The 14922-nt window shown below is 34.3% G+C and overlaps 1 protein-coding gene across 1 annotated transcript in view; it reads right to left on the bottom strand.

Annotated features, from left to right (window-relative positions):
* Positions 1-14922, bottom strand: part of NPSR1 (neuropeptide S receptor 1) — a 763169-nt gene that overhangs the window by 731857 nt on the left and 16390 nt on the right. The window contains exon 2 of the mRNA XM_053715773.1: positions 7741-7876. Coding sequence (XP_053571748.1) covers positions 7741-7876 — 136 coding nt within the window. The remainder of the gene's footprint in view (positions 1-7740; positions 7877-14922) is intronic.

Genomic DNA, 14922 nt, shown 5'->3' with positions numbered 1-14922 from the left:
TAATTACAAAATTACCTGTAAAATAAATCCTAACCTAAGTTACAATTAAACCTAACACTACACTATCAATAAATTAATTAAATAAAATACCTACAATTATCTACAATTAAACCTAACACTACACTATCAATAAATTAATTAAATACAATACCTACAAATAAATACAATTAAATAAACTAACTAAAGTACAAAAAATAAAAAAGAACTAAGTTACAAAAAATAAAAAACATATTTACAGACATTAGAAAAATATTATAACAATTTTAAGCTAATTACACCTACTCTAAGCCCCCTAATAAAATAACAAAGACCCCCAAAATAAAAAAATGCCCTACCCTATTCTAAAATAAAAAAGTTCAAAGCTCTTTTACCTTACCAGCCCTTAAAAGGGCTTTTTGCGGGGCATGCCCCAAAGAATTCAGCTCTTTTGCCTGTAAAAAGAAAACATACAATACCCCCCCAACATTACAACCCACCACCCACATACCCCTAATCTAACCCAAACCCCCCTTAAATAAACCTAACACTGAGCCCCTGAAGATCTCCCTACCTTGTATTCACCACGCCGGGTTCACTGATCCGTCCTTGCTCCGACGTCTTTATCCAAGCCCAAGCGGGGGGCTGAAGATGTCCATGATCCGGCTGAAGTCTTCATCCAAGCGGGAGCTGAAGAAGTCCATGATCCGGCTGAAGTCTTCATCCAAGCGGGAGCTGTAGAGGTCCATGATCCGGCTGAAGTCTTCTATCAAGCGGCATCTTCAATCTTCTTTCTTCCGGATCCATGTTCATCCCGCCGACGCGGAACATCCATCTTCACCGACGACTTCCCGACGAATGACGGTTCCTTTAAGGGACGTCATCCAAGATGGCGTCCCTCGAATTCCGATTGGCTGATAGGATTCTATGAGCCAATCGGAATTCTATCAGCCAATCAGATTCAAGTTCAATCCGATTGGCTGATCCAATCAGCCAATCAGATTGAGCTTGCATTCTATTGGCTGATCGGAACAGCCAATAGAATGCGAGCTCAATCTAATTCTCATTCAGAAGAGAAGATAGAACAGTCTGTGAATAACTGAGACAAAATCTTTCTTAGATATATCAGCGGAAGGGGAACAACTAAGGAAGAAAGAGTAATAAAACAGTTGACTGCAGAGTAGTGGAAGGAGATAAGATGATAACTTTTGTTCTGTCTTCACAAAAGATTGTGAAAATTGAACTACAATAAGGGATTCTGCTAAAAATGGAAATGGACTTTGCACTAATCTTTTTACAAGCAATGAGGTTTTATTGGCGTTTCAGTAGCTCTCATCCTATTGGCTGATTTGAACAGCCAATAGAATTTCAGAAGCTCTCATCCTATTGGCTGATTTCAACAGCCAATAGGATTTCAGAAGCTCACCTCCTATTGGCTGATTTGAATTTAACACTCAAATCAGCCAATAGGAATGCAAGGGACGCCATCTTGAATCGCGTCCCTTGCATTGAAGTTTCAGTTTACGGCGGCGACCTAAGAAGAGGAGCTCTGTGTTAGATGGCTTCAGGATGGACCCGCTCTGCGCCGCAGGGATGAACATAGAAGATGCCGCTTAGATGAAGACTTCTTCCGCCTGGATGGATGAAGACATCCCCGCTTGGATGAAGACTTCTTCCGCCTGGATGGATGAAGACATCGCCGCCTGGATGAAGACTTCTCTGCCTTGATGTCAGGACTTCAGAATTGTAAGTGGATCTTCAGGGGTTAGTGTTAGGATTTTTTTTACATTTTTGGGTTGGGTTTTTATTTTAGATTAGGGATTGGGTTTGTAAAAGAGCTAAATGCCCTTTTAAGGGCAATGCCCATCCAAATGCCCTTTTCAGGGCAATGGGTAACTTAGGTTTTTTTTAGAGTTAGGGTTTTTATTGGGGGGGGGTTGATTGGGTGGTGGGTTTTACAGTTGGGGGGTGGTAGTTTATTGTAGGCTAGGGTTTTTTTATTTTGGGGGGGCTTTTTTATTTTGATAGGGCTATTAGATTAGGTGTAAAAAAATATTTTGGATCATTTTGTTTGTTATTTTTCGTAATTTAGTGTTTGTTATTTTTTGTAACAGTGTTTTTTGTGTGGTAATTTAGTACTTTGTAATAATGTTTAATTGTATATTTAAATAATTTGAGTATTGTTAGGTTTTTTAATATGTAATTTAGTTTATTTAATTGGTAGTTTAATTTAATTTTAGTATAATAGTTAGGGTAGGTTAATTTATAGTTTAAAATTAGTTTATTTTAATTCTACAGGTAAGTTTTAATTTATTTTAAGATAGGGATCTTGTAATTTTAATTTAAAGTTAAGGGGTTGTTAGGTTTAGAGATTAATAGCTTCATTTAGTTTTTGGCTATGTGGGGGCTGACGGTTTAGGGGTTAATAGGTTTAGTTAGTGTTGGTGATGTGGGAAGCCAGAGGTTTAGGGGTTAATAAGTTTATTTAGTGGTGGAGGTGTTGGGGAGCGGAGAAATAGGGGTTAATACATTTTATTTGTGTTGGCGATGTCGGCAGCGGCAGATTAGGGGTTAACAGGTTTATTATAGTGGCGGCTATGCGGGAGGGCGGCAGTTTAAGAGTTAATAGGTAGTTTATGGGTGTTAGTGTACAGTTTAGTTGGTATAAATAAAGTTGGATAAACACGAAAAACAGCGTCATCGATGACTGTTAGTTAACAACAGTCCGATGCTCATCGCCCCATACTTGGTGCGCATGTTTTTGACGGCTTTTTTTTATAAATATGGAGATCATATTCAGATCCGTGGCCGCAATGTTTGGCGATGTTAGGCAAGCGTATTGACACCCGCAAATGCAACATAGTTGATGCTTTGATAAATATCCCCCAATGTCTTTTATTTCTCTATCCATTATGAGAATAAACTTTTGAGCCCTTCCCAGTCAAACACCCTGACATATTCCAAATCTATTTTTAACCATCTTTAAACATTTATTTCAACAATAAACATATTTATGTTAAATATGTTAATATATAAGTTTACTTTATTTTAATATGTTTTACATAAGTTTATTTTAAACTTTTATTCTAGTGAACACTTTACTTCAGGCTTCAGGTTGAGCTAATTCTTTTAACACTATTTTGGCTTGCAGTCAAGTGCAACCCATAACTTTCGATTTGTAATATTAATAGTGCTCCACTTGTAATCTGGGCCAGACTGTTTTAACAAACGGAGTGCACTCACATGAGGGGGCTGTTACTAGTGGTGTTCCTCAGAGATCTGTCCTGGGGCCTGTTTTGTTTAATACAAAGGGCTACAGGGAAATGTATATCTGTTTAAATATTATACTAAAATTGTAATAGAGTTGATGTTCAAAGGAGGGCTACTAAAATGGCACATGGTTTTAAAATTAAAACATATAAAGAAAGGCTCAATTTCCTTAATATGTATAGAGGAGAGAGGTGTAAAATATGGTATGATAAAACGTTCAAGTATATTAAGGGGCTTAATAAAGCTGAGCATTTTGAACAAAAAGAGCAACACTAGAAGAAGGGGTCATGATGAGGCGGACAGGAATCGCCACAATTCAACCCGATTGAGTACGATCGGGTTGATTGACACCTCCCTGGTGGTGGCTGATTGGCCGCGAGTCTGCAGGGGGCGGCGTTGCACCAGCAGCTCTTGTGAGCTGCGGGTGCAATGCTGAATACAGAGAGCGTATTGCTCTCCGCATTCAGCGATGTCTGTCGGACCTGATCCGCACTGTTGGATCAGGTCCCACAGACATTTGATAATTCGGCCTCATGGAATAAACGTTAATTAGAGGTGATAAAGACAATTATTGTGAGGAACTTAATGAATGCCTTAATAAGCATAATACTACCTTATATGCTAATTAAGCTTATACTTTATAGGAAAGTTTGGCCTTAATTCTTATCTGCCGTCAAAATCTATATTTCTATGTTTCTATGTTTGTGCTGCTTCTGTTCTGCCAGGAATAATGCGTAAACAATGATCTTTGGAAGAGCTTGAGAACTTAATTTACAAAACACTATAAGACAAAAATATAAAATAGTTAGGGTAGATAACGTTTATCAATAAAGACTGCTCAGATTGTGACATTATACTAGAGGTGACATTATACTAGAATGCATGGTATGGATATGAATATGTGCAACACATATTTTCCAAGAAAGAAACCTTAAAATAACTTATCTAATCAGTCCAACATTTTTAAATTGACTAAATCAGGCAAAGAAAACTCAACAACAGCTAATATCTGACTACATTCTTACTCTGCATGCAATTTTCTTTCTAAACATTTGCTTGTAAATATTCAAAAATCATAATCATACAATTTTACACATGTATATCACAATTATGAATGTTATTTAAGATAGCTTTGATCTATAATTTACAATTAGTAAAAATATAATTGCCAAAGATTTAATCACATAATTGTATTAGTTTAAGTAATATTTCTTTATTTAAAGGGAGAGTCTACTCCAGAATTTTCATTTTTTAAAAAGATAGATAATCCCTTTATTTCCTATTCCCCAGTTTTGCATAATCAACACAGTTATATTAATATACCTTTTTCCTCTGTGATTATGTTGTATATAAGTCTCTGCAGACTGCCCCCTTATTTCAGTACTTTTGAAAAACTTACATCTAGCCAATCAGTGCTGACTCATAAATAACTACACGGGAGTGAGCACAATGTTATCTGCATGGCACATATGAACTAGCGCTGTCTGGCTGTGAAAAACTGTGAAAATGCACTGAGATAACAGACGACCTTCAAGGTGTTAGAAATTAGCATATGAGCCAAACTAGGTTTAGCTTTCAACAAAGAATAACAAAAAAAACAAAGCAAATTTGATGAGAAAAGTAAATTGGAAAGTTGTTTAAAATTGCATGCTCTATCTGAATCGTAAAAGTTTAATTTTGACTAGACTGTCCCTTTAAATAAACAATTGTCATGTTGAGTCATGGAAGTTTCCGTGTTTGTAGTTCTACTGGAAGGCAGTTAGGTTTGGCTTAGAATAATGAATTTGATTATATTTAGACTAAGCAGCGAAAATAATACATTTTACATTTAAAGGGACACTCAAGTCAAAAGTAAACTTCATTATTCAGATAGAGCATGCAATTTTAAACAACTTTCCAATTTACTTCCATTAACAAAATGTGCACAGTCTTTTTATATTTACACTATTTGAGTCACCAGCTCCTACTGAGCATGTGCAAGAATTCACAGCATATACATATAAGCATTTGTGATTGGCTGATGACTGTCACATGATACAGGGGGAGTGGAAATATACATAATTTTGCAATTTATTTTAAAAAAAATCTACTACTCATTTGAAGTTCAGACTAAGTGCTATTGCATTGTCTTCTTACCAATCATTTGTTGATTATGCAAATCTACTGTATTGACTGGTCCTTTAATACTACAAGTGAATTTATGCTTACTTGGAATATGCAAAAAAAACAATGCTTAGCCAAGAGAAACATATATGACCAAATATACTTTGAGAATTTACACAGATTATAAATTGTGTGAGCTAAATGGGTGAAGTAGTTTTAATATGTCCTATAATTATATGTATCTCTGTATACATGCAACGTAATTTGCTGCATTCTATGTAAAGGAAAGAGATTTCTAATAAGCAGTATAGTAAATAAATAGCAAGGTGCCATTTGGAAAGCACAAAATAAAGATGGGCTATCATTTTTATAAAAGCCTATTAATAATGAGAAAAGTTATATCAGTGAGTCTTTCTAAAACCCTGTTTGTCGTATTTTCAGCTTTGAAGCTAGTGTACAATACAATAACTGTCAGCATGAAGCGCTAAGGTATTTTGTCTATAAACAGCAATTTATTGACCCATAAAATTAGACAACGATGCATAGTGCTAGAAGCCAGAAAAAGTGTTCTTTATAGGTAACTGTAACATTATTTTCTGGCTTGGTGTATACAGGTCATAGAGAAGCAGCAAGAAATACAAAGAAATACAAAGCACAAATGCTACAAACAAGTAGCCAATTTAAAACAGAAAAGAAAAGAAAAGCCAGAACAGAGTATCACTTGAATGCAAAGATTACAAAATAGATTACAATAATATTCCACAATGTAGTAACATAAATTATACAAATGTAATCATAATCAACAAAAAACGAGGAACTATTAAAGGGATAGGGGCATATTTAATAATGTGCGAGCGGACATGATACAAAGTAGCGTATCATGTGCGCTGCCCATCGCTAAATGCTGACAGCATACGCTGTGCAATGCTGCCCCGCTAGCAGGGGGTGTCAATCATCAACCCAATCGTATTCGATCGGGTTAATTTCTGTCCGCTGCCTCAGAGCAGGCAGACAAGATATGGAGCAGCGGTCTTTAGACCGCTGCTTCATAACTTCTTGATAACTTCTGTTTACAGCGAGCCTGAAGGCTCGCCGGAAACAAGGAGCCTCAAGCTCCATACGGAGCATGATAAATATGCCCCATAGTCTAGTCAAAATTAAAATTTCATGATTCAGATAGACCATGCAATTTTAAGCAACTTTCTAATTTACTCCTATTATCAATTTTTCTTCGTTTTCTTGGTTTTCTTTATTTGAAAAAGCAAGAATGTAAGCTTAGGAGCCGGCCCATTTTTGGTTCAGAACCTGGGTAGTGCTTGCTGATTGGTGTCTAAATGAAGCCACCAATCAGCAAGCGCTACCCAGGTTCTGAACCCAAAGCTTACATTCTTGCTTTTTCAAATAAAGATACCAAGAGAACAAAGACAAATTGATAATAGGAGTAATTTAGAAAGTTGCTTAAAATTGCATGCTCTATCTGAATAATAAAAGTTTAATTTTGACTTGACTACCCTTTTAATCTTTAGTTCCATATTAACATAAACAATCCAAATTTCTTCATCACTCATCTTTTTTTTCTCTCATTTATTACCTAAATTATCTGAAAAACACTTCATTTGTGAAAATCCATGCTCCTTTCAGATTTGTATGGCATATGTATTTAGTATTACTAAACGGGAAAATCATTTGTTTTAGTCTATTAATAGCTAGGAATCTAGAATAACCATTCAATTTTTGTATAACTTTTTTATTCTACTCTGAGAATCAACTTGTGCGTCCAGTTGTTCTATCATCATGTAATGATCTATAAAATAAGGAAAAGCCTTAAATCTTAGAGGATTACTGGATATCCACATGTTGAATACAAATTTTCTTGTGAAAAAAATCACAAAAAACACAAAGTTACAACTCATTTAAAAGTAGAACTTATTTTCTCGTCTTTTCCCCGTGTTTTATATCAAGACACGAAGAAAGCTCACTTGTAGTAAACTAGGCTAATCCATTATAAATATAACTCATCAGCCTTTATATCTCTCAGGGGCATTAGAAATAACTATAATTTAATCTACAGAAACAAATACATTTTGAGTTATTTTTGTAATATAGGACAAAAAAAGTTCTTGTATATAGTAATCATTTAACTGATAATTAACCCAAAATTCACATTATCAAATTAGACAGACATATGTTAATTTTGTGAAAAAAGAGAGAAGAAGCAGTCCCAGCATCCAAATGTATATAAAAGAAAACAGCTTTATTAATCCATTTAAAAAATCAACATGGGTCACACAGTGGTAATAGGTTTTACGCGTTTCGGCCCAGTGCCGTACTCATAAACCATATATATATATTATTATATATGTTAATTTTGTATAAATTAGGTTGACTTACCAGTGATCGCAAGCTGAGTAACAAAGAAGGTCATACGGGATTTCCTCTTCCTCTCATTCCAGGTGAGATATAGGACAACTGAATTACCGACTATAGTGAGGATAAACAAAATCCAAAGCGTAATCAACTGCTCCATCTAGAAAACAAGACAAAACTTGAAATAAATGTGTATGGAAAGATATAAAAACACACAGGTAATATCAAGATTTGCTTTAAAGAGTCATAATTAGCACCACTTCTATCAGAAATGTAATTTTAATTAGCCATTAACTTAGTGTAAGGATGAAAATAATCTGTAAAATCTGAGTTGAAATGTAAATTATGTATTTATTATCTTCCATGCTGCCTCTGGAAGACCATCTGTGTGGTTTTGTAATCTTGTACAATGCATTGTATTTGACACCTAAGCATAAATTACAGGCTTAAAAATACAAATCTTATTATAATAAAGATATCTTTAAAGGGACATGAAACCCAATTTTTTTCTTTAATAATTTAGATAGAGCAGGCATATTTAAGCAACTTTCTAGTTTACGGCTATTATCAATTTTTATTTGTTCTCTTGATAACTTTATTTGAAAAAGCAGGAATGTTAGCTACATTTAGCTACCAATCAGCAAGCGCTACCCAGGTGCTGACTAAAAAATGGGCCAGCTCCTAAGATTACATTCCTGCTTTTCAAATAAAGATACCAAGAGAACGAAGAAAAACTGATAATAGGAGTAAATTAGAAAGTTGCATAAAATTGCATGCTCTATCTAAACCATGAAAGAAAGAAAAAATTGGGTTTCATATCCCTTTACTTTATAGAATGCTAAGTTACTGCTGGTTTTTCTCCAAGATGGGAGAGTCAGAATTTATCAATTTAATTTTTTTTTAAATTCTGTTGGAAGCTTGCATGAACATTAAACTTTAAAGGAACATGGTGACAAATACTTATTTCAGGCATACTAAAGATCAGAAATTAAACACTGTTAAAGGGGCAGGAAACTACAACATTTCCTTTCATGATTCGGATAGAACATACAATTTCAAACAACTTTCCAATTTACTTCTATTATCAAATTTGCGTCATTCTCTATGTATCAATCGCTGAAAGAACAGCATTGCACTACTGGCAGCTAGCTGAACACAACTTGTCAGCCAATCACAAGAGACAAATGTGTGCAGGTACCAATCAGCAGCTAGCACCAACTAGTGTAGCATATGTGCATATTCTTTTTCAAGATACCAAGATAAAAAGCACATTTGTAAATAGAAGTGAATTTAAAAGTGTAACTTTAATTTTGACTTTCATGTAGCTTTAAATAATTTTTATTCATGGTAAAGTGAAGTAAAATTATAACATGCACAGAATGCATTTTGTACACCACTAATACTGCCCTATACATGGGATAGTAGTTCCACAGATGTATTGACGGATAGACCTGACAATCAAAAATAGCACGAGAACACCTATATTTTGCTAATAATTTTTATTATAATTTTTATTATTATTTTTACTAATAATAATAATAATAAACATATGTTTTTTAAATTTGCTTTTTTGATGAAACACCAAAAATAATGCTTTAAAAACAGCTACCAGTAACAAAAAATAAAGTAAAATAAATCTCAATGGAGATATGTATGCTTTTACTAAGCTCTTAGTAAAGCTTTCTTATTTATAGTTCTAAGGACAGAGTGACAGGCTAGGAATTAAAGGGTACACTAAAGTCAAAATTAAACTTTCATGATTCAGAAAGAGCATGTAGTTTTAAGAGACTTCATACTTTTCTTCCCTTTTCAAATTGTGCACAGTCTATTTATAGGCACACTTTCTCAGGCACCAGCTACTAGATATGTGCATCTGACACATGTTCCTATGAATGGATGACAAATATTCCTGTGAGGAGCAGCATTTGGCTCTTTTTAGAGCCAGGATTATTTGTTTCAAAGTGCAAATCCAGATCATTGTGTGTGTTGCACTTTCAAATGAATAAATCCTCCTCAGAATGTGTCCATATTCATCATTTGTTCATAATAATGAACGATAAGTAGACATGTGCATGGCGAAAAAATTCGGTTCGGTTCGGATCGATTCAGATTTTTTTTAATTTCGGTTCAGAGCGATTCGAATTCGGAAAAACTTGAATCAATTCGGTTCGGATTTGTTTCGGATTCATTCGGATTCGAATAAATTCGGTTCGGTATTGTTTCGGATTCATTCGGATTCGAATAAATTTGGCTGGATTCGGTTCGGTTCGGTTCGGAAATTCGGAATTTCGGTAAGTGTTAGGAGGATTAGACTAGTATTATGTACTAAATTCGGCTGGATTCGGTTCGGTTCGGAATTTCGGTAAGTGTTAGGTGGGATTAGATTTATACTGTATAATACTAGTGTAATCCATGGCCATCCGAATTTACCGAATAAATCCGAAGTAATTCGGATTTATTTGGTAATTCGGCAGTATTTTAATTTGGAAATTCGGTTCGATTCGAATCGCCGAATTTGCAGAATTTTCCGAATTTCCGAATCGATCCGAAACGAATCGCACATATCTAACGATAAGTTCACATATGTAAAAGGTACAAATGAGACTGTGCAAGACTTTACTGTGTATATGTATATAATTCTGTGATTAGCTGATGGCTGTCACATGATACAAATTTAAGGAAAGTTGTCAGAAAATTTTACTCATTAATAATTCCGAGTTGAGATTAGATAAATCACATTTGTAGCAATCAAAATTGTCAAGAAAATAAATAAAAAATATAGTAAATGAACACTTAGGCCTAGATTACAAGTGAAGCGCAAAAATATTAGCGGCTCAAGTTAACTCAGCAGAGAATTAATTTTTGATCTCATATTATATGTAAAAAGTAAAGTGTGTTAGCACTCGAGTGAAAGTCTAGGGTGCACAGAAATATATACACATACAAAAAACACCTCTGTATATGTACATAAACACTCATAAACACCTCTGAGCCTTTACCATATACCTCTTTAAATTTATGTTAAAACATTTATTTAAATAAGAAGCTATATGTTACATTTCATTTTTGTGTTTATGTATATACACACGCATATACAGACGTGCTCGAAAGTAGTGTTAGCCTTACACTTTTTTATTAAAACGCACAATTTTCTCTGAACTAAGTAAATATTGAAAAAAGAATTTGGTATCCACCATTCTTTATTTCAAATGTAATAGAACAGAAACTTCCCTTTTGAATTATGACTATACATATTACTTTAAACAGTAAAACAAAAGATAATGGCATGTACAAACATATTGGTTCTCTTAACCTAATCATTTGTAACACAGCCTTTGGATACAATAGAAAAAGAGACGTCCGTGAGTGTACCCAAAAGTCTAGAAAATAGCACTCAAATTAACAAAAACAAAAGAAAGAAAGGGAAATTGCATTACTCAAGGCTTACATTTTTTAATACACACTTATATATAGTACATAGAAATTACCTAAACATATTCTATAAAATCTACTGGGCCACTCACTAAGAAAGTAGCAGGCTACTTGCACACAGTTCAAATTGATAATGCAAACAATCCAGATGGTAAAGTGGTTAAATCATTGCACTTGAGTAGATAATCCATGCGCCAAAATATACAAATGCATGAACAAGCAAAAGCCAACAACTTCCTCCAAAGTGCTGTCCCTTAAACCCTGCACATTAAAGCACTTGCATGACTACAAAAATGGAGCAAACCAGAGACACTGAAATGCTACTCTTACCACTGGGAGACTGCTGTTGGGGTGTCCCCTCGACTCCACCATTCTCAACCCTGTAGCCTCTGAAGTGGATCATACCATCCTTACAGCGTCCTGGTAAGTAGTTACTCGTCCGAGGCTGGGTAAGAATAGGGAGGGTTTCCACAAACAGACCGCTGCCGAAGCAGGAAAATGTAGGTCTATGAGAGACTGCAGGATTTTTGTCCCAAATTGGATAGCCCTGCTGTTTTCAGCATAGCTAAGAGGTAAAGCTGATAATTGAGCAATATTTCACATTTTAAGGGTAATATTTATTAATTTCTATAAGGTAAATTAAAGTTATAAATTTCAATTGCATTATTTTACACAAGTGTAGCTCGTAATCTGATGTCATATGATGTGGGCTTTGTTTTGATAAAAATATATCTCTACTTGTGTAATAGAATGTGTTTCATAAGATGCCATGGCAACATCTTTGTTAAAGGTCTTAAAAATCTGTAAATGTACTTTTATGTAAAATTTTGTTGACCATGACATTTTCACTGTTTTAAGAATCTGAGTTTTGAAGACAAAATACATATTGAATAAATAAGTCTTAAATGCTAAGATAACAGATCTCTAATTATTAATATAGTCAGACTATACAGTAATCTGTGTATGGTTGTAGTGAAGAGTTATGTCATTATTTTGTTCGTTAGAATAAAGAAAACAAATCTGAAATATTTAACTAAAAATGTATTCATTACTTTATATAAAAAGAGATTTTGTAGCGCTGCTTTGTTTTACCACAATAATATTATAGCAGCTTTATATTTTGTTAAACATTTTTTTTGCTATATTATTTGCATTTAATTCAAAATGCAAAATGAGCACCCCTTTGAAAGAATAAACAAAGAACTGAATGATGTAAAAATAAAATAAAAGTCAAAGTGTCCAAACTAATAAAACCAAACTGTTTATTAGGTACAAAAAACAACTAAAATGGACAAGGGTCCAAGCAATCCATCATAGGATAAAAAGGGAGAGTGAGAAAAAAATCCATACCAGTTTCGGTCTGCAGACTGTAATCATAGGCTAATAACACACACCTAGTTGGAAAATGTAAAAAAAGCAAACATGTTCTGCTATTGGTTAAAAATAACACACACATAGATAGCTCTCAAATGTAATCCTTGATCATCTTCAAACAAGATTTCATCTTCAAAAAAGATTTCATCTTTACATAGAAAACCTTTTTCAGGTAATTCTCTCCTGAATGCTAGAAGTAGTCACCCTAGACATGTATTTAAGGACATTGCTAAGGGACATATAATTTGGCTAAAACTTAACTGAATTAAAAATGCTGGCTTAAATGTAGAGGATACCCAAGGATTATGGTTAAGAGGGCATTTAGAGAGGTGGCAGCCATGGACAGGAGATATTTACTTTGTAGACGTCCATGTGGAAACTATGATGGCTCAAAAGGCAAACCCACCTTCATAACTGCCTTTTCTAACCAATATGATGAGGTGTGCTCTATTGTTAAGAGGAACTTACCTATTCTCCTAGGAGATAAACAGTTAAAAAACAGGGTAGAAGGCTGTAGATGTGTATACGAAAAGAACCTTACCTTAGGTAATCTCTTATCCCCAAGTCTTTTAAAAACTGATAGCTCTAAAAGTTCTTGGCTTCAATTTATAGAAACTTTTAGAGGTGGGAGAAGAAAATGTAAATCTTTTATCTCTGTGATGAATACTTTTAAATCAGCCATTACTGGAGTAGAGCTTGATAAATCGCCCCCTAAGGGTTGCATCAATTGCACTAGCTCTTATGTTATCTATGTTATTGAATACACGCTTTGTTGTCACCAGTAAGTTGGTAGGACGACCAGAAATGTGGGTACTCAAATCAGGGAACACTTGTCATACATCTCGGGAGGAATTACCTGATCAGCCCTATTAAGACATTTCATTGATGTACATCATAAAAAAGTTGATTGCTTTAGATGACAGGCTATTGAGCAGGTTGTTTTCTGTCCACTAAGAGGGGGTGATAAGTACAAAATACTCTGCCTCCAGTGCTGAAAGGTTCTGAAAGGTTTCTGAAAGGTTTCAATTCTGAATTATGTATTAATTGGGAGTAAAATAATACAATTTGATTTGTGATACATCACTATAATTATTATGTACCTCTACTTTAAGATGAATGTTCACTGTGATTTATATATCATGCATTTATAGATTATGTGCTAACCAATATTTAGTTTATACATTGTTTATACATCTCTGGTTAAAAGGATCATAAATCCAAATTTTTTCTTTCATGATTCAGATGGAACATGCAATTTTAAACAACTTTCTAATTTACTCCTATTATCAATTTTTCTTTGTTCTCTAGCTATCTTTATTTGAAAGAGAAAGCATCTAAGCTAAGGAGCCAGCTAATTTTGGGTTGAGAACACTGGACAGCACTTGTTTATTAGTGGGTGCATTAAGACATCAATCAGCTAGCACAACCCAGGTTGTGAACCAAAAATGAACTGGCTTCTAAACTTACATTCTTGCTTTTTAAATAAAGAAAAGAAGAGAATAAAGAAATATTGATATTAGGAGTAAATTAGAAAGTTACTTGAAATTGTATGCTCTATCTGAATCATGAAAGAAAAAAAATGGGTTCAGTGTCCCTTTAATTTTCTAAAAGTGCCCAAAAAATACCCTCAAATGTTTTAAGAAAAAAACAACTGCACTAGGCAGTTTTAAGTGGTTAAAAATGGTGGGTGGTGGGTTTTTAGACGAAAAAAAAAACAGCACTGTGGGTTTGTGTGGTCTATGGGAACTTGTGTTCCCTGTAAATATATATCTAACTGTTTCAGCATCCTCATTTTTGGGTCTCTCAATAGATACCGAATTTAATTGTATTTTCTTCCATATTTTTTACCATATTATATTCAGCGGCATGTATTTCCAGTTGAATTTCATTAATTAGTTTGGTCCCTACAGCGCTCCCTCTTTTTCCTCTATTTCCATTGCAATCGCCATACTTGTTAGTGGTATCAAGTATAACACATAGAGCATGGCAGCTTAAGGGTATCCAACACACATATATTTTCTCAAATAAATATTACACACAAATATTTTATACAGTAGACAGCGCTTGATAAACATCACCCCTCTTTCTACCCATATATATTTATATATATATATATATACATATATAATTATGTGTTAATATGTGTATATACACATACTGTATTAACACATAAATATATATGTATATAAGCATATACATATATTTAACATTTGCTGCCACCGCTGCACTACTTAACTCTTTCACTGCGCAAAGGTTTTCATGCTGTGTCTCACAGTGACGGAGTGAGAATAAGTCTTCTATTTTAGCCTACGGAAGCGCGGTCTCATGAGTGCAATGCTTCCCAGTAATGTGAACACGAGCTCGCGTTCACATTGCTGTCAACTTGTAATACCAGCGCAT

This window comes from Bombina bombina, chromosome 5 (genome assembly GCF_027579735.1).
Source record: "Bombina bombina isolate aBomBom1 chromosome 5, aBomBom1.pri, whole genome shotgun sequence".
Taxonomy (NCBI): Eukaryota; Metazoa; Chordata; class Amphibia; order Anura; family Bombinatoridae; genus Bombina; species Bombina bombina.
Note: the sequence above shows the minus strand (reverse complement) of the source record. Positions and strands in the feature narration are given on the sequence as shown.